The sequence below is a fragment of the Apus apus genome, chromosome 2 (assembly GCF_020740795.1).
Source record: "Apus apus isolate bApuApu2 chromosome 2, bApuApu2.pri.cur, whole genome shotgun sequence".
Classification (NCBI taxonomy): domain Eukaryota; kingdom Metazoa; phylum Chordata; class Aves; order Apodiformes; family Apodidae; genus Apus; species Apus apus.
The window spans coordinates 85,151,435-85,177,075 of NC_067283.1; the positions used below are offsets into that span (position 1 = coordinate 85,151,435).

At 39.8% G+C, this 25,641-nt stretch overlaps 1 protein-coding gene across 6 annotated transcripts in view; it reads right to left on the reverse strand.

Annotated features, from left to right (window-relative positions):
- GRB10 (growth factor receptor bound protein 10) overlaps positions 1-25,641 on the reverse strand; it is a 151,252-nt gene that overhangs the window by 51,136 nt on the left and 74,475 nt on the right. For all 6 annotated transcript variants that reach the window (XM_051609645.1, XM_051609648.1, XM_051609643.1 and 3 more), the window contains 2 exons: positions 8,958-9,174; positions 6,017-6,158 (listed from right to left, as the gene is read on the reverse strand). In XM_051609645.1, coding sequence (XP_051465605.1) covers positions 6,017-6,158; positions 8,958-9,174 — 359 coding nt within the window. The remainder of the gene's footprint in view (positions 1-6,016; positions 6,159-8,957; positions 9,175-25,641) is intronic.

Genomic DNA, 25,641 nt, shown 5'->3' on the forward strand with positions numbered 1-25,641 from the left:
TAAAGAAAGATCTGAAGAAAACAACATGATATATAGATACCCATGGAAACCTGTATTTTATAGATATGCCAAAGGGAGCACCTAGACCAGGACCTAAGGAATTATCCAGATTAATCCAGCCTGTTTAGAGAAAGTGAAGACCTGTTTGTTGACTCAACCTGGTGTCAGGATTTCTTTTCCAAATGTCTTGATGCTAAAGGTTATTCAACTGCAGAATTAAGTACAGAATTTGTTGTCACATTCAAAAATCTAACTTGGTATATAAAGTTTTCATTATACTAAAGTTTGTATTTTTATACACCTCCTCTTTCTGTAATCAAAATCCTTGTCTTCATAAGAGCCAATATAAAAGTTTTACAGGAAGAAAAAGATGTTTAAATGTGCATCAAAACATGTAATTAAAACAATTAAAACAAGTCTGTTTACAGGAGTTCCCTTGAAGGGTAACTAAATCTGGAAAAAGGAACGACATTAATACATACCCATTTCTGAACTTAATTTGATAGAAAAGAGTAAATAATTTTGGTATACCAAACTGCTATTTGGAAGTTTGCCTGGGCTGTATAGAGGTGGGATGTGAGAAATTTGCCCTATTTTTACAGTTGAAAGCTTCATTGACTCACACTAGATACTTTAGCCTAATATCCTGTGGCATTGCAGTGACCTACATGTAATTATTGCATGATTTTTCCAAAATATTTGTACACAACCAGAAATTATAACCTAAGTTACCAACCAGTTCTTAGTTTATACCAGGAACACAAAGATGGACTTCAATTAGTGGTAACCTAGCTGTCTGATGTTTTTAGCAATCTTTTGGACAAATGTTTGGTCTTCGTTTGGTGTAATTTTCTGGTTTCCATTTTTCTTAGACAAACATATTTATCCTGTTAAGTAAATTACATTTGAAAAACTTTCAGTTGTTCCTTCTCCCAGCCGACAATCACTGTCCTTCTCAGGCATGGGGTATGCTCATGTTTGTAGCTGTGCATGATTTTTACAAACAGAAATGTAGGGGAAAGGGAGAGGAAAAAAAAAATCAAATGGTCTTGCAATGCCCCACTGTGTCTGCCAGAAAACATCCTTCCTGCTCTTGCCTTTACCTGCCCTTTCCAGCACAAAAAGTGGGAGAACTTAGACGCTCACAGAATCTGCTGAAGTTTCTCCTGGCTCATGGCTGAGCTCCGTGGTGAGAAGCAGACAGGTGGTAGAGGACAGAGAAGCACATGATGAAAGAGGAAACATTTGGTGATGCACTGCTCAAGTAGCTCCTCTCCCACCAGCCTCCTCCTGCCCAAGCTCATGGACAATGCTACTCTTGGCTCAAGAACTTAAGAGCTTTTTTTTGCAGCTACTGCTTGAAGGGTAGTATCTCTTCCAAACAAGAGATATCTGAGGTGTCTTGTTCACCACATCAGTAGCTGAAGCAGCTACTGACTCAAGCTAGTTGGTACTTGTCAACCAGGTACCCAGCAGCTGGTTGAACATGTGATTAAAAACTATGGTGGTGCCAATTTCTACCAAAACACTATCAACAAGTCGACACAACATTTCTCACCATAAAACTTAGCTCAAAGTGGGCTGTTTCCACCTGCAGAACTGTAATAAGGGATCATAATGCTGAACTCCTGAGGAGCATATATCTACTTATAATTTTTTAACCTCTACTGCTAGGTATAAGTTGGTCACACAATTGAACAGCCCAGATCCTGCCACTGTGGAAGGTTCCTCAGTGCAGGACACCCTTCAAAACATAACCTAAGGGTTCAGTTACTTCTCTTCTAAGTCTTTTACTACTAAATTATATTTCAGTTACTCAACCTGCCTATGTTTAATTAAAAAAAAAATATATATATCCACAGCTTAGGCTGTGGCTTCTTCCTACACCAGAGAAGATTATCCAGGGTCCAATAAAAAAACAGAATCTGCAAAGATTCCAATAAGCCTAACATTCCAGTTTTACCTCCAAGAGTGATACATTGATGGTCCCATTAAATGACTATCCCATTTGCCTACACATGGTTTTAGTTTTGTGCTAGTACAGAAGACTTCCTATTTCTCACTGTTCTCTGTCTTCTGGGAAGCAGCTGCGATGTGTTCCTGCAGCCATCAGCTTTAAAAGCAGTGTTCAGATACTGATGGGTAGCAGAGCTAGAGGTCACATACTGCTTCCTGCTGTGGTGAAATCAGTACCATTACCCAACAGATCTCACAAAATTGTATTAAAAAACGTTATTCCCGGTATGTGCACTTTTTTGAGTAAGATACAGAAAATGCTTTATTATAATGAGAAAACAAAATATATCCGCTGCAAAGAAGTAAGCAAGGCTTATTACAAGTATTTCTCTTTGTTTTACTGCTTTTACCTCTTTCTGTTGAGCCAAGAAAGAGTATGAAACAAATGCAGAACAGCACAATGTTGGGAACTGCTTGTTAAAAAAAGAAAACCGATCAGACGCATCTTAAGAAGAAACGTATGTTTCAAGCTTCAGCTACATGAATAAAATTTTGCATGTGAGAAAAGATGACATCAATTGTTTTCAGCTGTAAATGTGTTTCAAGCTTTATGACCTGAAAGCTTCTTCACTCATTCGTCCATTCACACATGCATCCTTCTCCTATAAGGAACAATATACTGTGAAAAAACTTTTAATTTAGTAAAAACTGGAACAGAGCTGGCATTTCTTTATGCCCAAAGTTTGGCAATTTACATGAGACTCTTCTCTAACATGACCAGATCTTTAAATTCCTTTTATCAATGCAGAGTTGCATTTTAAAATTATTTTTAAATAAGACTGAGTTATACTATGAGGAACAATACTAACAACACTTGGTTTCTAATATCAGACATCCCAGCTTCCCAAAGACCCCTCCACTGTTTCAGATGGTCAGCAAACAAAATAACTGCTCATTCCTGAAATCCCATATAACTACATCAACCTGGGTCCCTTAAGTCCCCCAGACATGAAGTGACCAAAGGCACATCCACACCATGTGTGTGCTGTGATGCCCTGTGTGATCACAGTTGCAGCACTGCCGGCTGCAACTGCTGTTCATCTCTTTACAAACATATGCTTGAGAGGCACGAAGGGCATTACTTTTCACTAACACGTCATTTACCCTGTGTAATTACAACGGCTCATTCCAAATTCCAATTCTAATCCTCATTTATAATCTGCATGCAGAGAACCTGAAATTAAGCATAATTTTGTTTAACCTTGGTTTGCATTTAATGTTGCACTTACATTTTTCTCAAACGCAGCTCAATTTCACTAACAGCCACACTGTTGCAGTTCTTTAACTAAATTCATACCTTATTTTGTTAACTAGCTGTTTATATTGCATATATAGACATTTATCTAAGCAAGAGTGTGTCCTAAAATAATTTATTCAAATTTCTAAACTTTACATTTTTTCAATGTGATGAAGTTGGAAGGATGTAAACGTATTTGAAATTACTAGTTCTTTACTCCTGATGTTTAACAGACTTCATTGAAGGGAACTACAAGTAGATTAAAACCAACTAACATCATATGATGAGGCTTAATTGTCAGATTTTTGTGTTATCTAACACCACTCCATGTTTAAAATTGAAGTATTAAAAATACTGCACATACTCTTTTTTTTGTTATTTTTGTCCATCAATATTGTAAAACTAAAGGGTTTTTCAATTCTGTTCCTCTACTCCTTCATTAAAGAGAGGAAAAGAATTAGAGAGGAAAAAAATACTTTCCTATCCTTCCCTCACTCTGAACCAGTGTTTCTCATCTGAACCCAATCTGTTGTTAAACTGAAATGAACAATATATCTGCATATACAGAAGAAGCCATTATTCTCTAACATTAACTCCTCATCTCATACTCTGAAAGTTTTATCATTACAATGGCTCATCTTTGATATAAAATTTCAGTAAGAAGCGTATCTATGCAATATAAATATTTATTTCATTTTAAGCCCTGAAAAGGGTTGTCAAATTTCTATTTTAAGAGAAAATTTAAAGTAAAATTTGAAAAAAAACCCTCTTTTATCCTGTCTTTATAGCCATTTTCTTACATACCTTAAAGGACTGTTTACTTTCATTTCATGTGCTGATAAACCACTAGTTTCTAAATTCAATCAAAAACTGACAGATCATTTAAGATTCTTAAGAGTTTACAAAGTGATCTTTAGAATCAAGGGACCTCTGAAGATCATCAAGTCCAGATCCCCTGCTGCAGTAGGAATACCTAGGGCAGATCACACAGGAACACATCCAGATGGATTGTGAAGGTCTCCAGAGAAGGAGACTCCACAGCCTCTCTGGGCAGCCTGTTCCAGTGCTCTGTCACTGTAAAGAAGTTTTTTCTCATGTTGAGGTGGAACTTCCTGTGTTGTAACTTGGTGCTGTTTCCCCTCATCCTGTCACAGGGCATCACTGAAAAGAGACTGGCCCATTCTTGACATCCACCCTTCAGATATTTATAGACATTAGTAAGGTCCCCGCTCAGTCTTTTTTCTCAAGACTAAACAGCCCCAGATCTCTCACAACCTTTCCTCATGTGACAGATGTTCCGGTCCCTAATCATCCTCGTAGCCCTCTGTTGGACTCTTTCCAGCATATCCCTCTTGAACTGGGAAGCCCAGAACTGGACATGGTACTCCAGATGTGGTTTTACTAGTTCAGAGTAGAGGGGGAGAAGAGTTGGTTAATTTTAGTAAAACATAAAGCTAAAAGCCAAAGAATCCCTGAAACTGGAGTATCTGGAAATGTAAGCACAGGTTCATCAGCAACATCAGTTTGCTCCATAAAGACAGCTGTGCTGCTGCTGCTGCCATGTTGGCAAATGCCAGGAGGCGGAAGGGAACTGCCCGTTTTGTCTCCCCTGAGTCAGATTAGCACTGCCTTGGCAAAACAGCCTCTCTGCTTAGCCAGTACCCAGGCCTCTGATGAAGTCTTACTGAATTCTCAACTGAATGACGCAATATTTTCATACGGCATTAATTGGTTATCTGCCTTACTTGCACATATAGGAAATACAGTAAAACCAATGAAGATGCACTGTCTTTCAAGAAAGCAGACAGCTGTTTATGTCAACATAAAGCAACACCGAAGATGCGAGAGTCTACATTAAGATCTACTTCTTGTAGCTGAACTGCCCACAGAAACCCTTTCATCAGCCAAAGCAGCTTACAAACTAACTGAGCAGTGACACAGAACATCCATATATTTTTGGGTACTCAAGCACACAACTGTTCTAAGCTAATAGTTAGAGCAATCTGTCTTTTGATCCCCATGCAAGTCAGCAGAGTTTACAAAATAAAGATTTTTGATACTATCTTTAGTCTTTAAACACGCCCCAGGACTGACAGAAAACAAGATGATTGTTTCTCAGAGCGTGGAATGGGATAGAGAAGAAAAACTGTTCACAGTGTCACTGAGGTTATTGCTCTGGACCACTTGAGAGCTCAGTCTGTGCTATCTTCACTGCTGAATACCCAGAGAGCCAGTCAATCAGCTTTCCATGGGCCAATTCTCCTCTGAAATCCCATTACAAGGAGCTGTGCCTAGTTACATGCTCCAAGAACATCATTTTGCTTTTTAAGCAGCTTCATCAAAAACAGCAAAAGAAAACAGCACCATGTTCTTAAAGAAAACAGACAGCTGTTCAGTGGCTTTGTGACACCTAGAATATGCAGCATATGTACAGACCCCCCTCCAACTCTCAGCTAATTAACTTGACTTCTGAATTAGTAAGTCATTACCTTGGATAACAAAATCTGAAAGATACTAGGCACTACCACTTCATTCGTAACATGCATGTGTCTCAGAGACATGCTTAACTTTTATACTTCATACTTAGAAACCTTTTAAAAAAGGTCTCAAGACTGAAGACCCGCTCTTGGCCAGTGCTGCCCTTCCCACAAAGTCCGGAAGTGTTTCTACTTATACTAATACTTTCTTTCTGCCTTCAAAGTCAAATAGTCCACTGTTAGTTTGAACACAAATGGACAACCAAAAGCTTCGGCCCATACTCACATGCTTACTAGCAGGTTGACTCTGAGGTAAAGATCCAGGGGCCAGTACTGGAGAGCTTGCAGGACTACAAAGCTCTGGGAAGGGGTTTGGGATGGCCGGCAGAGATGATGTTCTGAATTGCTGTTCTTCTTCTTGAAGACGCCTATAAACACAGAAGCACTAAGCATTAAGAGGAGCAAACTGGCATCACTAGACCTGGATCTCCTGCTCTACTATTTACAATAACGATGCTAATGAAAAGGAACCAAAACCACTCTTTCCCAAGGAACTAATACAGAGTTACAGCAACTGCAAAGCACAAAGTGGGTAATTGCATGTGAAAAACGACCAGACAGGCATCTATGCTTGCTCTGTTGCTTATAACTTGATTACTTGGGTGAGCATCTGAAGTAACTGTGTAAATAAAATAGACAGAAATATCAGTCTGTGCTCTCTGTTATATGCACTGGCTTACAAGCTTAAGCTCTGTGTGCCAGAAAGTCAGTTAAGCTCTTCCAAAGCATCATGAAAGAACAACAAAACTGCAGTCACTTGGAGCCAAATTCCACATGGATCTGCAAATGAAGATGTATCCCTTCATTTGTGTAAAGTCTCTAAGCTGAGAGTGAAACCAATATTGTCACCTCATTAAAACACCAGATTCCATCCCCAAGCAACTCAGCATTTCTTGGAGAAATGGAAATACAAAGACTCAGCTTGAGCAATAAACTGAAATTACACCCTCCCACTTTATGCTAGTTGTACAGTTACTGTTCAGACAAATTTGAATCTCCTACACCTCATAGCTTTATGCAGCATGCACAGAGGTTCAAGTTACAGTTTATAATACACCTATACTGCCCACACAAACAAAAGGAAAACTAAAGCCTACCAGTTACCACAGAAAAGCTTGAGAAGATCTAAGACCTATTCATGACCACAAAGATTGCTTCACGTTTTCCTGCTGCTAGAGAGCATCCCCACTGAAGATGTAGCACATGACTGTAGCGGACTCTGGCCCGCAACACCTTTGCAGAAGGCACCATCTAGTGGCAACCTTGGAAGTTTCCAGAGACAATCAACTAACTCCTGGATTTGAAACACAAATCATTAAGAACTCAGTTTGCTCTCATTTATTCCCATGCCTTCAGCAAGGAGAGACTTCTTAACAGAGCTGCCTGGGAGACAACTGCTGGGCTTGCCTCTGGCAGTGTATCCCACCCCTGGGGACACTCACTGCCTCTGCCTGTACCAGAACCAGGGGCTGATAAAATAACTACTGAGAAATCTGCTCCGCAGGTAGCTTTAGCCTGTAATGTAGTTGTTTTGGTGTTCCAATAGTGAGCCTTACAGATTAAGGGTTTTGCTATAAATAGCTGGTTCCAACTGTAAGTATGAGCCATGCAGCCAACTACCTGACTTGCTTGATTCATTTATTTTTATTTTGGTACTACTTTCCTACTGCACAGGGTAAAGGAAAAGGACAGCACAAGATCTCTCCAGCCCAGCAGATTTCTTGTATTGGCAGCTGAGTAACAGTGCAAGTTTTTTACTTACTGCCATTACAGGAAGTGGAACTACAGACTTGACACAATTAGAAAAGTGTGTTTTTCTTTAAATGAGAATTGACTATGCTGTGTTCTGCTCATACTGCTGCAGTGCGTCATTTACTTCATGAGTGATACACACACAAAACTGTGCTCTTAGAGAATTACCACAGTCAACCATTCCGTTCTGCCATCCCTTTCTACACAAAAGGGTCCTAGATAACCCTGAATAAAAGTTTTGCCATTGTTTTCTGGAATGATAAACACACAATGTTCTTGTGCGTATGGAAGTACAGAGTTCAGAAAGGCAGAGTGTTCTCAAAAAAGAGTTTCTAAGTTTCGAAACTCCAGAAAGTTTATATTAAGTGTTTCAACTGAGGTATTTACAAAACATGGACATTTATAGTGCTCTAGAGAGTGCATTCTCTAGTACAGCCCCGTTCAAGGTTAAATATGAAATACTTGTAAAAATGATTGCACCATTAGCTGAATCAGTTGTATTGCAGTTACTGCATACTACCCATTCATCCAGAAATGCTGCCTGTCTTAAGAATACCATTCCCATAAGAAATACATCAGCATAAAGAATTACAAGCCACCTTTTCCACATCTGGGATTTTTTTTTTATTATCATTAGTTGTCACTTCCTTTGGAGAAGGCATTGTTAAATAGAAGTGAAACTTCACATCTCTCTGATTCTGGCAATTTACTAAGTCATGTTGACAGGAGCTCTTTTCCTCCAGCTACCTAAAAAGATTTTAAGAACATCAGCATCACCTATAGCCTCTCCCATCACCAAGAGTATTGCACTTAAAGCTTGAATTCATGCCCCCAATCCTGACAACAGGGAGACAACTCAAACACACCCTTTTTTTGTGATGACTCACATAACGCACTCAAGTGAAAGAGCTAAAAATGCTCTAGGAAAAACAGTCAAATAACTATGATGTGCTCCTTTTTTGTCTTGAACCACTCAAGAAACCTCCACATGGGAGGTACTTTTTGTATGTCAAAACTAGCTGAATGCACTCTCATCCACTTACATGATCTCTTACGTTTTATAAAACCAAGAAGCTGTCAGTAGGCACCATACCTGAGTGAACAGTTTGGAAATAAATTCAAATATGGAGTTCATTTCTACACATTGGTACCAAGGATACATTTCTACATGTCTGCTACTACAGGTACACCAAACACTGACTTTTAAAAGGGCAAAAAAGTGACGTTTTTCATTTTTCAAAATACATGGAAAATTTATGTCCTTCACCTACCTGGTACATCTTTTTTCCAATGCAAAAGTCCAGTCTAACACTGCTAGGCTCCTACCGAAGTTGCTCTCCTATTTTCAAATGTAGTTCTTTTGAAGCTAGTTGAAGACAACTTGAACAAAAAGGAAGCAAGTTCCTTATTCCTACCTGACTGCCATAATGCGCACTGGCTGAGACCGCTGCACCTTCTGCCTTGGAGACATGGGCTGCAGTGTGCCAGGTCCTGAGGACGGCAACTGACTGCGGCTGAGCTGACCATTTTGGAGGAGTGGAGTGGTTTCCGACTGCATGCTGCATGTAGAGTATAAACTTTCAAATGAGGAATTCATGTCATTTACCAAAGCTTCCAGGTCCACATCGTCATCTGAAAGGCAAAAAAAAAAAAAAAGTCAGCATAACACATCTGGAAATCCCAGATAAAAGAAGTCTGGAAAGACCAAAGACTAAGTTTCAGTAAAGTTATCACATAATTTTATAGCTATCCTTTGACATTGCAGAAAACATGTATTTATTCTAGAGCAGAAAAACACAGCTAATAACAGTTAGGCATGGACATCTATTTTTGTCTTCCTTGATGAAAAGCTACTGACACAGAATGAAATACTTCTACTATAGTATTCACTATATATATACGTTTAGAACCAACATTTGGTGGGATTTTATATCTCACCAATGCTAACGTGAAGCATCACTTCACTCATACTGATAAACGAACATACATTTCAGAAGCATATCACTTACAAATCCCCCAGTTCAGCTTGTCAACATATCAAGTGTAATAAACACTTGGCAAGATCAAATAATTTAGAAGAAAAATAAAGCCACAAAAAACACAGGACAGTGTTCCAGAAGTCAATAGATAGAAGACAGAATCATTTGCTGCACATGTCAAAAAGCAATCATTATAGTTTGTTAAAAATCCCACCTGTACTTCTGCGCATTTTTGTGAAACAGTATTTTGAAGGGCAACACAAGCTTTTAATTGTCATTCCAAGGCCTGAACAAAAAAAAAATCTGTATCCTTGTTCTTTAAATGTGATAGAGACATCCCTGCCTTAAAGAGTCTGAAGTGAATCAACCTGGGATGTGGCGTGGGTGCCAGGAATAAGATCAGCCTCTAAGAAGTACACCAACCTTTCTCTATATGCCACCTTACCTCACAGTAAATAAGTAACTTGTGCTCATTCGTTCCTCCTTAACAATCATAATTACTCTGCAAGCCCTTTGCACTAACTCTGAAATCCTGTTTCAGAGTACTATAATTACTCCCTAGCAACAAGTTACACCACTCCCTATCAGGAGTTCAGTGGACTGATGAACACACACATCAATATCTGCTTCTGGTTACTGCACAGCCACTGCCTGAACAGCTGCTTCAGACTAAACATAACTTTGTGTATCCACAAAACTTCTCTAATTTTCCAGCAGTACCAACTGGCCTAGTAAAATATACCATTGTTGCCTGCAAACCTTGTATTTTGTCCCCCATAGACATGCCTCAATAACCATAACAGGATGCAAATATGGCATTTACACAGCAATCGTTTTGGACACTGACGATCCCAGTTCTTGGTGTTGGATGAACCAAAGACCTGCTCAGAATTAAATAGGTGCTGGTCATGTACCTAATCTTTGAGCTCTATTTTATGACTTGAAATACTGTTTTCCCTACTGAAAGTCAGTAGGCCCTTTACTAAAGTAAAAAACTCTTAACCTTCCCTGAAAATGTACTCACAGGATTTCTAGGTTTGAATGCGAGTCAAAAAAACCAACAAACAAAACCTATTAACCAACAAACAGGTTTGTTCCTTTCATTTCTTTATGGTTATTTCCCTCATTCCCTGTACTTTACAGCTACTACCCTACTACTAAGACTCACCTTCGGTAGGCTACATCATCTTCTCTGTCAGCTAGTTCATGCATTTTCAATAGCCTAGACTTTGCTTTGCTTGGACAAAGTCTACAATAATTTTCCTGCTATTTTTAGGGAACTCGACCCAGAGCTGCAATTTAAATTTCATTCCATCTTCCAGATTCTCATCCTATTTGGCGAGGACATATCAAAACCACTTCTTGAGCAATCACAAGGGAACCACACAAATAGGACTATAAAGAGGGGGAGGCTGAATTACAAGGCTTTCGAATTTTATCATTCATCTTAAGTACCAGAAGACTGAGCTGCAGGGTGTCAGATGGCTGTCAAGTAAGAGCTTAGAGGTTGGATGAAGGAGACATAAAAGACAGACTCTAGCCACAGAGTCAGGGAGTAAATTACAGCAAGTAACAGCAATTGTTTAGCAGGGTGAAAAGCAGAAAGGGAAGAAAGTCAAGGCATACATTCTGTGGAAGTCCGTATGGCTTGGTCCCTGAGGGTGCTAATTTATTAACAACTTAGACAAAGCTATCAGCATGCAAAATCATTAAGTTTTCAGATTATTGTAACATGGGAGGGATGATTAAGAGTTAGCTCCAACTATTCCTGAATAATCAAATAGGCACAAAGGTGTAATACAAAGTCTAATATGCATAAAATGAGGCACTTCATGCAAAATGCTAAGCAAACCAAGCACATAGTTTAAAGCATTGAATTACCATTAGAAGGCTTTTAAGCATATCAATTACGCACCTAAATCCAATTTCCAATGGAACAGGCACTGATGAAGTGCATATAGAGTTTTCCTAATAATATGTTGCACTGAAGTCCAGAGTCTGGTTTCACTCTTCTGTCAGCTCCTTTTCTTCGCAGGTGCAGCACTGCTAATAATAGCCCTCAGTCTTGATATAAAACTTTTGTAGGAGCACAGACCCTTAAGCTTTTTGAAGACAAAGCCTGCAATCTTGAATTTCATACAGTTTCATCTCTATACAATCGCATTTACTACTAAATACCATTATGTTTTGGAGAGATTTCAGCATGTTGCAATAGGAAACCTCACTGCTGTAGCCTACCTTGGAAGTGCCAGCAGATGTCTCAGCCTGCCAAGTAATTCAGTATGTTACTTGGGATGGCTTTCTACAGAGTTTAACTAAATAAATGTCAAGGAAGTAATCTATGGAATTTCTAAGCCACTATACTTTTCAGAATGAAACTCCATGTACAGAGAAATTCTTCAAAGTATCTTTCTCTACCAACCACCGAAAACCAGCCTCTATCAAGATTATCCTGCACAGGTGGAAAAAAAAAAAAGCTGACAAACTGATTTTGAAGACGCTTGCTAGTTAACAGCAAAATTTGCAAATCACTGGGCTTTGAGCCAGTATGGCATCATGCTGGTTCTTAAAGTACGTGCACACAAATTTTTCAACTGACCTGGAGAATCCCCCCCTTGTAGGTTATAGAAGGCAGAGTTACAAGCAGCTGAGGAGCCACCAGCTTTCCAGACAGCTTGCAGACATTTGCTTCCAGGGATATGAAGGGCTATTTATTTTCTTTAACGTGCATTGAATTCCCCCATAAGATCAAGGACTATGAAAGTGGATATTAAAGGTCTGTTTTTTTTCTCTTTCAACTGAACTGCAACTTACAACATCCATGCACAAACATGCAAGCAGCCTTTTGCTTTTGAAAGTAGTTTCTAAACGAAAACACTGGCAAAACCTAGTTCTGACAAACTTCTGGTGGTGGATGGGGAACTAGCAGTTTTGTAGACTTCTTATAATAAAATACTTGCAATGTTCTTTCCCAAACTAGAACCAAAGCACACACAATGGTAGCTGTTTGAACTTCATTTTGCTTCTTTGCCCACCATTTGTTAAACTTTGGCTTTGTTTGCAAACCAGCTGCACTGGATGTTGCAAGCAATATTTTTGGTAAAGTAAATCACTATTTCAATTACAAGGAAAAATTTAAAAGTTCAATTCAAGGAAAGAAGAAAACTTTGTTATACTTCTACTGAGCTAGTGAGCTAAGCTATCAGGCTCCACAGAAGCAAAAGCACTTTGAACATAATTTGAGTGTTTTTAAGGACACCACAGGAGGGACAATAACCCCAAAGTAAAGCCTGAGCCAACTTTAATCTGTGTTTAACCATGTCCCACTTGCCCTTCTGCTTCTAACCCTTCTCTATCCCCTAGATCCTAACTTTTTTATTTACCTATTTTGGTTGTTGCTGGCCTTGATGTGTCAAGCTCAGCTAACTCGACTAGGCAGGATCCCACTTATTATGAAGCTGAAATAAGCCCTGCTCAGCTTCATTAATGCCAGCCTCCTGGGGAAAGTAAGTATTTCCACAGCTGTCAAGGAGCTTGCTGTACTGCAGAAATTCTGTTTACTGAAAAAAAGCTGAACATGGAAAGGATCCTGGCTTCCAACTACAGACCAGGTTGAATTTAATGTCTCTAAATGGCAGCCCAGCAAACACCCTTCTCTTTTACATACGGCCTGCAGGTCATAGAGAACACTGTGAAAAACATCACAAGACTTAAGTGAGCTTTGATTTAAGAGGCTTTGATAAACTGTATGGCACAGATACATAAATAATTTCCTTCTTGTTTGCTCATTTCAGAATGTAATACTCCAGCATTATCCCTCACACCAGTTTGCAGAGAAGACTGATGTGAGTGCTATTAGGATTTAGCAAAACATTTCTAAAAATGCTGTACCACTTCTCTGTCACCATGGAAGTAAGTCTGATACTATATGAAGACTAACAGCATGTATATAAAATAGTGTTTGATATTACAGTAAGGCAGCTGTTGATGGATCACCTTTTCATATTTGACAGCCTAACTCTGGCAATCAGTTCCCCAAAATTAGTTTCAGTGCAGCACATTCAAGACCCTGTTGACAAAGCAAAAACACTAAGATACAACTAATGTAAGATTTTGCTCAGGTTTAGCTCAGTAGAGGATGATATTGAAGAGGTTAGCAGGTGCTCCTGAACATATTAATTAATCCTCAAGGAGACAGAAGCAAAGAAAAGGGAAACAAAATTGCACATAATACCGGGAAAATACATTTACATAGAAATTAACAGCAGGACTTCACCAGAATTTTAATATTTAAAATACTATGGTGATCACCTCAACATCCTGTTTCTAAGCTCCTAAAACTGTACAAAAGTTATTCTGGTTCATATTTGTGATAGAAGTATGTTTTGCAAGGTTTTTGATACTATGTTTTATGATCAGGAACAGCCACCCAAGTATGAAGCACAACAGTGAAACGTGCATACAAAGTAAGTGTACAAAGGATCCCTTTAAAAACCTCCAGAATTCAGCATGTCCCTCCAGTGCCATATCCAAATACTAGTTTGGTGGGATTTTTCAGAAATTCCAAACACTAAAACATTGAAAATATTGCTGACAACACACAGTTGCAACAATGCACAAAAAAAATCCACTCTAGATACGACTCATATTCCTCTGTTCCCTTCTCCCTCTGAACTTGTAATTACATTTGCTATGTTTACAGAAATGCCAACCTCCCTCCATAACCTGCTTCAGCTTCCACCACAGGCACCAGTTTCCTATTTGAATTGTTTTTCTTGTACAGTGGAAGAGCCCCTCTATGGTTGCATGCATTTAGGACTTGAGAGCTACTACACCTGAGACATGCATGCAACAGAAGGTGGCTGATACCAAGCAGATTTCTTACAATGTTCTTTAAATGTCCCCTTGTAACCTCTACGGTGATGCTGCGGCTGAATGACACCCTTGAATTCCCAATCCCTGCTCCAATCCTATGTAATCTATCCCCTCCTACTTTATTAGAAACTACACACAGACTGTAGTTTTGCACAAGAAGCAAAAAGACAATGTCAAAAACATTTGCAAACCCTATCCTTTCACACTCTCCTGGTCAGCTGTTGGACCCAATTATAAAACCATCAAGATTGACTTGGTTCAGCATTGGAAAGCTAGAGGGTTTTTGTTACTTCACACAATTCCGGAAGACACAATCCCAACTCCTATACACATCACCAAGACCAGAGTGTTTGCAGTCTGAATCAAAATTGCCAAGTCTGAACCCCAAACCTTCAGAACTTCAGGTAGCCTAGGAGCCCCCTTCTGGGACTCTGCTCTGAAGTGTCCTTTCCTTTACCTTCTAACATTCATCAGCTTAAGTGAAATCCTTTATTTTGTTCTGTAACTACGGGGCCCACAAAGCATCACATCAGTGCACGTGCAGCTTCCAAAATACTTAATGAGCTGTGCTGTGGAAAGGACAAGAAGAAAAGATGCTGGTCGGTAAAAGAGCATGAAATTAAGATAGGCTTCTATGCTCTTTGAGCGCACTGAAAAGCGACACAGAGAAGTCAGTAGGGAACTTATAACTATTCCAGTATTCTCCACATACATCTATTCCCATTTCTGCCAGTAAGGCTGGGATGGCTAACACCAAATGTGTGGAGATCAATTACAGGTGCTGAGGACAATTCACTTTATAAACACCTCTTTAGTAAAGGTTCATGGTTGAACTCCAAAAATGTTCTTAAGACATCCTTTAGAGATTTCTTGAAATAAAAGACACAAATTAAATTGAACAAAATTATGTTGCTAGGTAACAACTATAGAAATAAGCTACATATGAAAGGTGTTGGTAAAAAAATCAAAACATTACCAATTAATAGGAACAACTGGCTATAGGTGTCCTACAGCAGGAAGGAATGAAATTGTACTCTTGCACTAGTCCTTACCACATAAATCAAGTTTCAGGAAATCTGATTTAAAAAATGGAAAATAAAAAATAAAAAAATCAGTTCTTGTCCTGTTCACACTCCTAACATTTGATATAATAAAAAGATTATGAAAGCTATGCATTAGGGGGGGAAGAGATGGATAAGGAGGGTTTGTTCCTTTAATTCCAGAGACAAACTAAGGTTTGTGACAAAGACTGTAATGGCTTTACCCTTCGATGAAGCTGCAGTTAGTCACAGACAACATTCAGAAGCACCCCCCAGCATGCATGTTCCCATTTCCAACCCAAAAACCATAGTCACATTGGTCCTTTTCTGTAGTGGCTAGAAGCTGGTCGCCCTGACAAATGATCGCTGTATGCAGGTATCACCACCACCAAGCCCTTGCCTGACTCTGAGGAACACATAGGTGCTTAAGGACTAATGGGATTGCAATGAGAGAGTGGTTTGAAACCCAGAGAAAAGGTCTAAACCATCTAGAAGGATCATTATGGATATAAATGCCAGCTTTATTACAACTATAAGAGATAAGATAAAATATGCAAAGTTATGGCCAGTCCCCTGTACAGACCACCAAAGCCCATTTACAGAACAACAGAACAGAGCTAGGATTCAACTTCCCCATACTTACTTTCTAGTAGGATATTTGCAGATTTAAAATTAAATTTGTTTTTTAAAAAAATAATAATTCTAAAAGAATCATCAGGTCAGAGTTTGAACCCAAAGTCAAACAGGACACCAGGTGGTCCCGTGTATTAGTGAGAGCTGCAATTTGACACAGCAAAGGTCAGGTTTAGTTGCTTATTTATTAAGATTATGTACTTTTACATAAAGGAAACTGAACAAAAAGCTTTAAAATACTGGGTGTTTTCCTTATGCTTACATGAATAAAAATTATTATTTTTAAAAATTTACTCTACCATTTCTTATATACACATTCCTGCTCATAATGCCCCTCTAAAGTTTTACTTAGGTATTTTATTGCCCACGTCAGAGAATAAAACAAAAAAGACAGCAAATCAAATATACACAAACAATATTAATACATAAGTTAAAGAGTACAAAAAGGAGTTAAAAATTCAGACAGATGAGAAGAGCCACCACGTGTCTTAGAAGTCTAAAGCTATTAAAGGCAAAGTTAAAAACACAGTCAAAGCATGTACTGCTTTCCTTTAGGGAATCTGTGTTCTCCCCCCCCCCATTAAACACCATAATACCCAGCCAAATAATCCCAGTTGAACAAGTCATACAAATCAACCTAAGCACCCCTGCACAGTTTAGTTCCTTCTGCTCTGCCAAGAAAGCCCAAACTTTATCCCTGCTTCAGGAAATCTGGTGAGTAACCTCCTAACATTCTGCTCTGTAGCTCCAGCCAGAGCTGCTCCGCCAGAGCATCACCTGCCTGCTCAGGGGAGTCCCCGCCTGGCAGCCAGCAAACCACAACCTTCTTGCATTGCGGGGGAGGTTAATTTCAAAGGCACTCCATGACAACTTCAAGCTTTCTAGTGAGAAGTGGCTGGAGTAACCCAAAAAAGTCTGTTAGTGCTTCTCTTCAAGAAGAGGTCCTCAGATCTGATGCTGAAGCATTATTCCTCAACTAGGCATGTGCATCATCACTTGATACCTAGGCTAACCTTTAATCCTACTAACTAAGTTCTAAAATTTGCCTTGAACAGGTTTATTGCTGGCTTAGAAAGCACATTTAAGAGGATGTAATACAAGTTCCAAAAGTTGCTCATGGCAATTAATGAATCAGCTATTCCTCCAAGTTAATTAAAGATTGCATTTTCAGCACATTAAATAGTTACCTAGTGGTGACCCATGTACTGACAAAGCAGGCAACAGGATTCTTTCACTTTTTAAGGTACTTCCAGTTAGAATTTAGTTAACAGTACTGAAGTCCCATGACAAAGCAAAATGCTTTAGTATCTGGGTAGTTACGACTACTTTTACCAATTGCTTTAACAGTTTAGTCTTAACTCAAATTGTTATTTCAGTAAATTATCTACAAGAAACTAAGCTGAGGAAGAGCTGTTGGGAACTGCAAAACTGCATCAAAAAAGCCCCCTAACAGCCTCTGACTTGGGTCTTTCAAACCCGGAATCTGATAAATACCGAGTAAATTGCCTACCTTAGCATTATTTCATAGATAAAGGTGGTTGCCTTGACAGCACACTGACATAAACTTTCCCTACATTTCTTAGCCCTACTAAGGGAACAATGTTTTGGGGCATACATGTAATTTCAACTGCACACAGACACTTTGCCCTTGAGTCAGCTGTCTATTTTAGGCTCTCCTTTCCCTAGCTGTTGTGTCAGAAAATCAAGTAGTCCTCCTGGGTGCAGAAGAAGCAGCTCTTCCCTGGCCTTGCCAGCAAGAAACGGATAATTTGAGACAAACTACTGCTGTAACAAAGCGCAAGCCTCCACCGCATGAGAAGGGAACGCCAGAGCCTCGCCGCACGGATCCCCAGATGGCAGAGCATATTGCTGCAGTCACATCCCAAATGGTGCTGTGGAGCCACTGCTGAAGGCACCCGTACCCCACACCACTGCTGTGGAAACCAGTCCTTTAAAAGCTCCACGGTGCTTCTCTCTGACACAACTAAGCAGACCCTAAACAGCTCCTGTTAGCCAAGGAGGGATTATTTTTTTTAAGGAAAACAAAACATAACAAAAAACACAAACAACAAACCAACAACCAAATAAGAACATTAAAAAAATAAATTAAAAAGACAAACCATTGTAGTCAATCACCCAAAACCAGCAATAATACAAAAAAACCCCAATAAAATCTGATTTTACCATTCAGATCTTAAATAAAGAGCAATGACATCAGCCTAAATTTATCTAGACCTAGAAAATGAGAAATATACTTAAATGTCTTCAAGACTCACCAAATTGAGTTTCCTTTTTTAAATCAGTTATTCGAAACATGGTCCTTCACCATTTAAAACCCCTCAGGCAAGATGTACCAATTAAAATAAGTCAGGTCTGGTTCACTTAAGGGCGAAAGCCACAGATGTGCTATGCACAAGATCCACCACGGGTTGATGCGAGTCAAAACCAACCGGCCAATTCCATCTGTTCTCACAGGACCCAGACGCTCCCTTCAGCAATGTTCAGGTACTCAGCGTGCTCCATGATTTTGGGAAGCCAGCTACCTGCTCTCCTCTGTCTTGCCAGTGTTCCCCAGGCTGCGGGTAGGGACCTTGCAGCCCCCATTGAGGCTCGCCTCCTTGGACACCCACAAAACAACGCTGGAAGCTGGATACAAGACATTTTCTCCCAAGGGTACTCTTAACAGATCATCACTTGTTAGGAGGCAGTCTCCATCCCCTCCTTCACCCCGCATCATGGGATGCCATCAGTACACTCAAAAGAGCTTGCAAGGCCCCCAACCTCCTGTGCTGCACCTCCTGAAACCACTCCCACCACTTCTTAGGAGAGACACCTCAAAAACCTGTGGACACAGGTTCAGTGCTTGCAAGAGGTTAGACAACCTGCTCACCTCATTCCGTTTCATGCCCAAAATACAGGCCAGAAAAGCAGAGAAGACTGGTTCCTCCACCAAATACACGCCCACATATTTACAAACCTAGAAAGCCTTAGACCCATAAAGAGGCAACACGTGAACAGGACAGGACAGAGCTTAAGGTAGGCCAAAAGTGTTGCTGCAAAGCCTTAATGTTCTGAAGGAGTTATCCTGATGGCTTTTTAGCCATGTCAGCAACTCCAGGTGAGCCACTGTGGTAACACCACCCACTAGTGTCCCAGCAGCAAGCCATCACTGCTTCAGTTCCATGACTGAGTGATAGTTCAGTGATGCTACCTTAGCTTTGGAGGTAACATGTATTCGGAGCTTAGCATATTCCAGATTTACTCTCTGATGCATATTTTTTCTACCTAGTCTCTAAAATTCGTTGTAATTTTCCAAATACTATTTATGGCTATTTTTGAGGATAGAATCTACCTTAGTGTGGTCACTGAACACTTCATCCACTAGTCTTTGACTTGAAGACCTTGTAGTTTAGAAACCTATCATCTGCAGCACTTTGATTTCAGAGGGATATTTTGAAGTATTTTACTGTGCCTGAGCTCTCTGGGACCTTTCAACCACTTAAGGACAAACCACAAAATCATATATAAAAAGAGTAATTATCTTTTGCTGCTAAATAGCATCAAGCTCATAACTCAATTGCAAAGATCAATAAAAAATTAGCAGTCTGCATGAAGCTTTTTTTCTGCATAAGCTTACAAACATACAAGCTTATACAAATTTACAAGTGCATGTACATGTAAACTTGCAAGAAATGTATAGCAATTAGGAGTGTTAACAAGATACACAGCCAGTTTAAGACATGTTCTTGCGCAGTTACAACTCCACTCAGACAGTGGTGCTGTAACACACCGTAACACTGCACTGCTTCTAACCTCATGCTGTACATGTCATAAATTGCCCGCAATCTTGATTTGGACAGAAAGACTTAAAATATTGTTACTGCAATCCTACTCTAATTAATGAAATTACATACTAATTGCTTTGGTCAGTAGCACCTTATATATTTTAATTACTTAAGCAGCTGCTTGCTGTTAAGAACTCCAAATTCAGCTACTTCTCATTGCTGTATTTTGATCTTCTTATATTTAGCTGTTTTGACCCATTTAAGTGTTAGGGTTTTTTTAGCTGAAAATGCAACTACCTTGACAGAATCTTCTCCTTTTTAATAGGCAAAAGGAACTGAAATAAATTAACAAATTCAGACTGATCTTTCCCTTGAAGCTTCTTGGCTTTAAGTAAAGTGCCACAACCTTCTTTATTCTCAGTGCAAGAATGCCAGCTGCTTTGAAATTATGCACCACTAAAGTACCCTCACATGACACAGCTTGCTATACTGAAGTGCTGTCATGAACCACTTGCAGCACAGTGTTTACATAAAGGCAGAAATAAATACTGTTCTGCTTATCACAGTCAGATAAGTTCAAAGACAGTGATGACTGAGGTTTATTGTTACAATGCTGCACTGTGGCAAAGAATTTTATTGCAGAACTGACATCAAATTACATCAGAGTTGTTTTTCTACAGATTTTGCTCCCCCCTCTTAATATATGAGCTTAATACCAGCTCAAGCTTAGTGTATCTGCTTTATTGATGATGCAAGAAATCTGAGTTACAGAAGGGTACCAATCCAGTTCATTTGGGGACATTCTTAACACTGAAAGATTTTTTTCAAAGCTACAAGCCACCAGAAATAATACAACATTGTGATATTATCTTGTACTATTTTACTCCTCTTTACATAATTAAAAATGTTTCTTTGGAACAACATCTTTTCATTCATGCACCTCCATCTTTTTGTGAAAACCACCTGACCAGAAAAAGAAACAGAGTCCATTTCCTTATTTGAAAAATATACAACTTGAAGCACAACCCACAGCAGCTGCATCAAAACATTAAAACGTACAGGTATCTAAAAATCTTTTAAAATTTAGTAGTAAAAAAAACAGTGAAGGCTTTCTGGTTTCTGTTTATGAAACTACACATTCTCAACTCTAATCATAAAACGGACGAAACTCCAACATAAAGTTTGAGAACAGGAAAGACCTGCACTAAGAGCTCCTGTGCCACATAAAGCACTAGAACCAGCTTCAATGTTTTCTCCATCCCCCCCCCCACGGGCTGCCTCTCGACTTTCAGTTGGCTCCCGGTGACCAGCGGTGTCCCCTGGGGATCAGTACGGGGCCCAGTCCTACTCAACATCTTTACTGATGACCTAGATGTGGGGATTGAGTCCACCTTCAGTAAGTTCGTAGATCACACCAAGTTGGAGGGGAGTGTCAATTTGCCAGAGGGAAGGAAGAAGCTGCAGAGGGACCTGGACAGGATGGGTCGATGGGCTGAAGCCAATGGCATGAAATTCAATGAGACCAAGTGCAGGGTCCTGCATTTTGGCCACAATAACCTCATGCAACACTACAGACTGGGGGAAGAGTGGCCGGAGAGCAGCCCAGCAGAGAAGGACCTGGGAGTACTGGTTGACATCCAGTTAAACATGAGCCAGCAATGTGCCCAGGTGGCCCGGAAGGCCAATGGCATCTTGGCTTTTATGAGGAATACTGTGGCCAGCAGGAGTAGGGATGTAATTCTCCCCCTGTACTCACCACTGGTGAGGCCTCACCTCAAGTACTGTGTACAGTTCTGAGCCCCGCACTGCAAGAAGGACCCTGAGGTGCTGGAGCAGGTCCAGAGGAGAGCAACAAGGCTGGTGAAGGCACTGGAGGGAAAGTCTTATAGGGATAGGCTGAGGGAGCTGGGGTTGTTTAGCCTGGAGGAGACTCAGGGGGGACCTTATCACTCTCTTCAACTACCTGAAGGGAAGATGTAGTCAGGTGGGGGCTGGGCTCTTCTTCCAGACAACTAGCGACAAGACAAGAGGGCATGGCCTGAAGCTGCTCCAGGGGAGGTTTAGGTTGGATAATTAGGAAGTACTTCCTCACAGAGAGGGTGATGGGACACTGGAATGGACTTCTCAGGGAAGTGGTGGAGGCACCGTCCTTGGATGTGTTCAAGGAAAGGCTGGATATGGCACTTAGTGCCGTGGTCTAGCCAATGTGGTGGTGTCGGGTCATAGGCTGGACTCGATGATCTTAAAGGTCTTTTCCAGCCTTGGTGATTCTGTGAACTACTTCTTAAGAGCTACCTTGAATCAGGTGAAGAGCAATATGTTTTGTGCTTGATTCAAATAGATTTCAGATTATTACTACCTTCTTCTTTGCTTACAGTCGGTACCATTTATTTGAGAGTCACTCACTGCTCTTTTCTACCCTATGAACCCCTCAATTTTGTCCTTATTAGTTAGTCCCTCTGTTGACCCTTCCTCCATAACTGAGGATGCACTAGAGAACTCTTTCTTCCCACATACTCTCAATAAAATACATCTTGATTTAATCTGCCTGCATAAGACATGTCAAGTATTTTGACTGCTGTTTTTTCAGTCAGGCATCCATTAACATGCAAAAAGCACTCACACTGCCTGTATTGGGTCAGCGAATAAAGCACAGTATGCTAAACAGCAGCATTTTTCCAGGACAACTGAATCTATAGACAGGGCCCTAATACAAATATAAAATATTGTAAAGGGATCACCAGCCTATTACTATACTTGTACAGGTTTCAGGGATAGATTAATCCTTAAGTTTCTTCCAAACCTATTTAAAAGCTTTTAATCCATAACACTAGAAATGTCTTTTCCACCTCACAGATTTGAAATGACAAAGTAGGTAACTTAATAGTACAAAAGCATTTCTTCTCTAAGCCTTCTGTACCAGATTTGTTGGCAGAGGAGTGAGTCTTCCTCTGTGTTTCTATGGGACAAACATCATCCTTGATCTGAGACAGGCACAACATTCAACATTAACCTCTTGAATTCACTGCCCTCACTCTGTGTAGGTATCTACGTTCGCCTGAAATACAGTGAAAAATTGCTCACAAGCAGCTCAATAGAAAAGACTCCATATATGTAAACTATTTTCATGTTAAAATATCTGTATTTCTAGCCCAGTTTAAGTGGCTAAGAATGCTTTTACTGCTGCATCTCATTTCACTCGTCAAACCAGAATAAACTTCCTTCAGAGAAAGTGTTTTTTTGCTATTACAAGTACATGAGGAAGTGTGCCAGCACAGCTGTACCACCAAACCCCTGGGAGACACCAGGCCCTGGGGAATGTAAATGGTCTGAGAAACGCCTACTTGAAAGGACATCTTTTTTTCAGGGCAAAGTCATCAGCACTGCAATCACGAAGTCCTCTTGCTCAAACACTCCCTCTGTAAGAAAGGAGGCTTTCACCCAAGTCATGCCATCCACAAACTTCTCCCCAATAGTCTCAATTTGCCTTGGAGCCAACAATCTGCTAGATTCATCTCTAAACTTGCTCTTCAGAAAGTGACCTCTCTGGTTTGTATTTCACCAGCCTAACACAGCAGGAGACATGTATCTTGGCCCAGACTGCTCAGTTATTTTGCCATACAGAGAGAAGGTTGAGAGTTTTTTTTATTTTGCTTTGTTTGGTCAGTTTCTTAAACAGACGGTTTATAGAGATACACAATGGTGGAAAGATATTACTACAAATACCGTATCAGTGAACATCTCGGCTCCTACAGTAATGAAAATGAATTACAACTCTTTCAATAGCTTCACTTCAGCTACATACTAAAACAATCTTAGAGAAATTCCATGGCTTTTCACTATTCTTTAAGCCCCAAGTGGTTTTCCTTTATGTCATTATCCCACATTTAATGCCAATTTTTCAATATTTTTTGTTTTAGTAAATGCTCCAAGGTTAATTTGCAAGGCTGGTCCCTGTTCCGAACTTTGATCTCAACCCAGATTTGCACACATTTCCTGACACCCTCACTACTATGAGTCAAGAATTATGCACCTTCAATCAAAGCACATTTATAGTACTTAAAAGCTGCATTATCTTTCACCACTTCCACATCACACAGTGCATACAAACAAGCCAAGCTACAGAAAGGCTACCGCCGTGTCACAGTCTATGGTTTAACCCATATATCAGGATGCTATTCCACATATGCTTACAATTCAGTCTTGATTCCATCTCTTCAGAACTGGTTCGCAACTTAATACCCTGAACAAAGCAGGATTTCATCTTCAAAAATAGCATGCACACTACAAAGCAGATCTCAACCACATGCCTGATTCAAGTTCTGCAATAGCAATGTCCTCACTTTGCTGATGGGGAAAACGTAGGTAGACAACTACAGTCCCATGTACACCTAATTTGCAGAATGAGTGCTAACTAACAATGCATGGGAGTCATGTCTGCTGCTGCCATCATTAACTGCTACAGTGAGCAATAGCTCATTTGCATGTTAGCTAAGAGTCTGTGCCACTCTGCAGTGCAGACTTCAGAGGTTTTCCAGTCCATACAACTCCCAAAATGAGTGAAAAAGGAACCATCCCTCCCACAGAGACCTTACTATCAAGAAAGTAGGCAGCTAGACAGAGGTCATTCGCTACCTTCAGATCTCCTTCTTTCACTGAGGACTGGCTACGGGTACAGACAGAGCACTGCAGAGATTCAGGGCATACAGGAAGAAGCAGTACATTTCTGTAATGCAACCCTGTACCATTTTACTCTGTTCTTGCCCTCTTAAGCTGACATCGTGAATGAAGCTTTACTCATTTTTTAAACACAGAAATCATGTTGATACTTAAATAAACAACTTTGCCACTAAGAGAGCCTACTTTCACATTTACCCAACACCACAGAAATTTATTAGCCAGATATTTTTAGTGTCATCCATTTTTTTCAGATATACCACAGAATATATTCTTCTTGACATAAATAAGTTAAGCTATACTTGCTGATAGAGACCATGAGCACATTCCACGCAACTTGTTTGTCTTGACTAAAGGAAATACATCCCTGTGTTGGAAGAAAATCTTAAAATTCACAGTCCTCAACTTCCCAGTCATCTGGCAGAACCAATCTCTTTTATAAACAGATTAGAAAAGGCATTTCTAAGAAAGATTATGTTTAAGCTATAACTTTAATTGGGCATTTTCCTCTCAGCTGTAAGATGCATTGCATCTTTATGTGACAATCCTGGTTTTCTAGTATATTTGTTCCCAAAAATTGTTCTAAAATGCAGAAAAGGATATTAAAACCTTAAACTAGTTCTATACTTGTCCAGACTGCTTAACCTAAATTTGCTGTGATAGTGTCAGCCAACTTTTAAAATCCATTCAATTTTTAAGCATAAAGACAACTTTTGTTTAGCATGTATAATTCTTTCTCTAATTAAGACAAGCTAACAACTGAAAAGGGAGGGCACCAACTTGTTGAATCATAAGGAATCCTAAAGCAACAGAAGGCTTTGATAGGAGAGCAGCTGTATCACAAATAGGCCCCATTTCACTCCTGGGAATGAGTCTTACCTTTTTTTTTTTAAAAAAAAAAGAGAGGAGCAAAGTGAATTCCTGTATTCATTCCTAAGATGCTAAAAGCTCTGCTTGGAGGATGGAGCTCATAAAATGGTAAATTAACTTATATTTTTGCCCCACCTGAGGCAAGGAAGAGACAGAAACCAAAGATTAGGACACTTTTATCGTTAGGACAAACAAAGGAAGGAAACTAAGAGCTGTACTGCATGTTCTCCACCCTCTCAC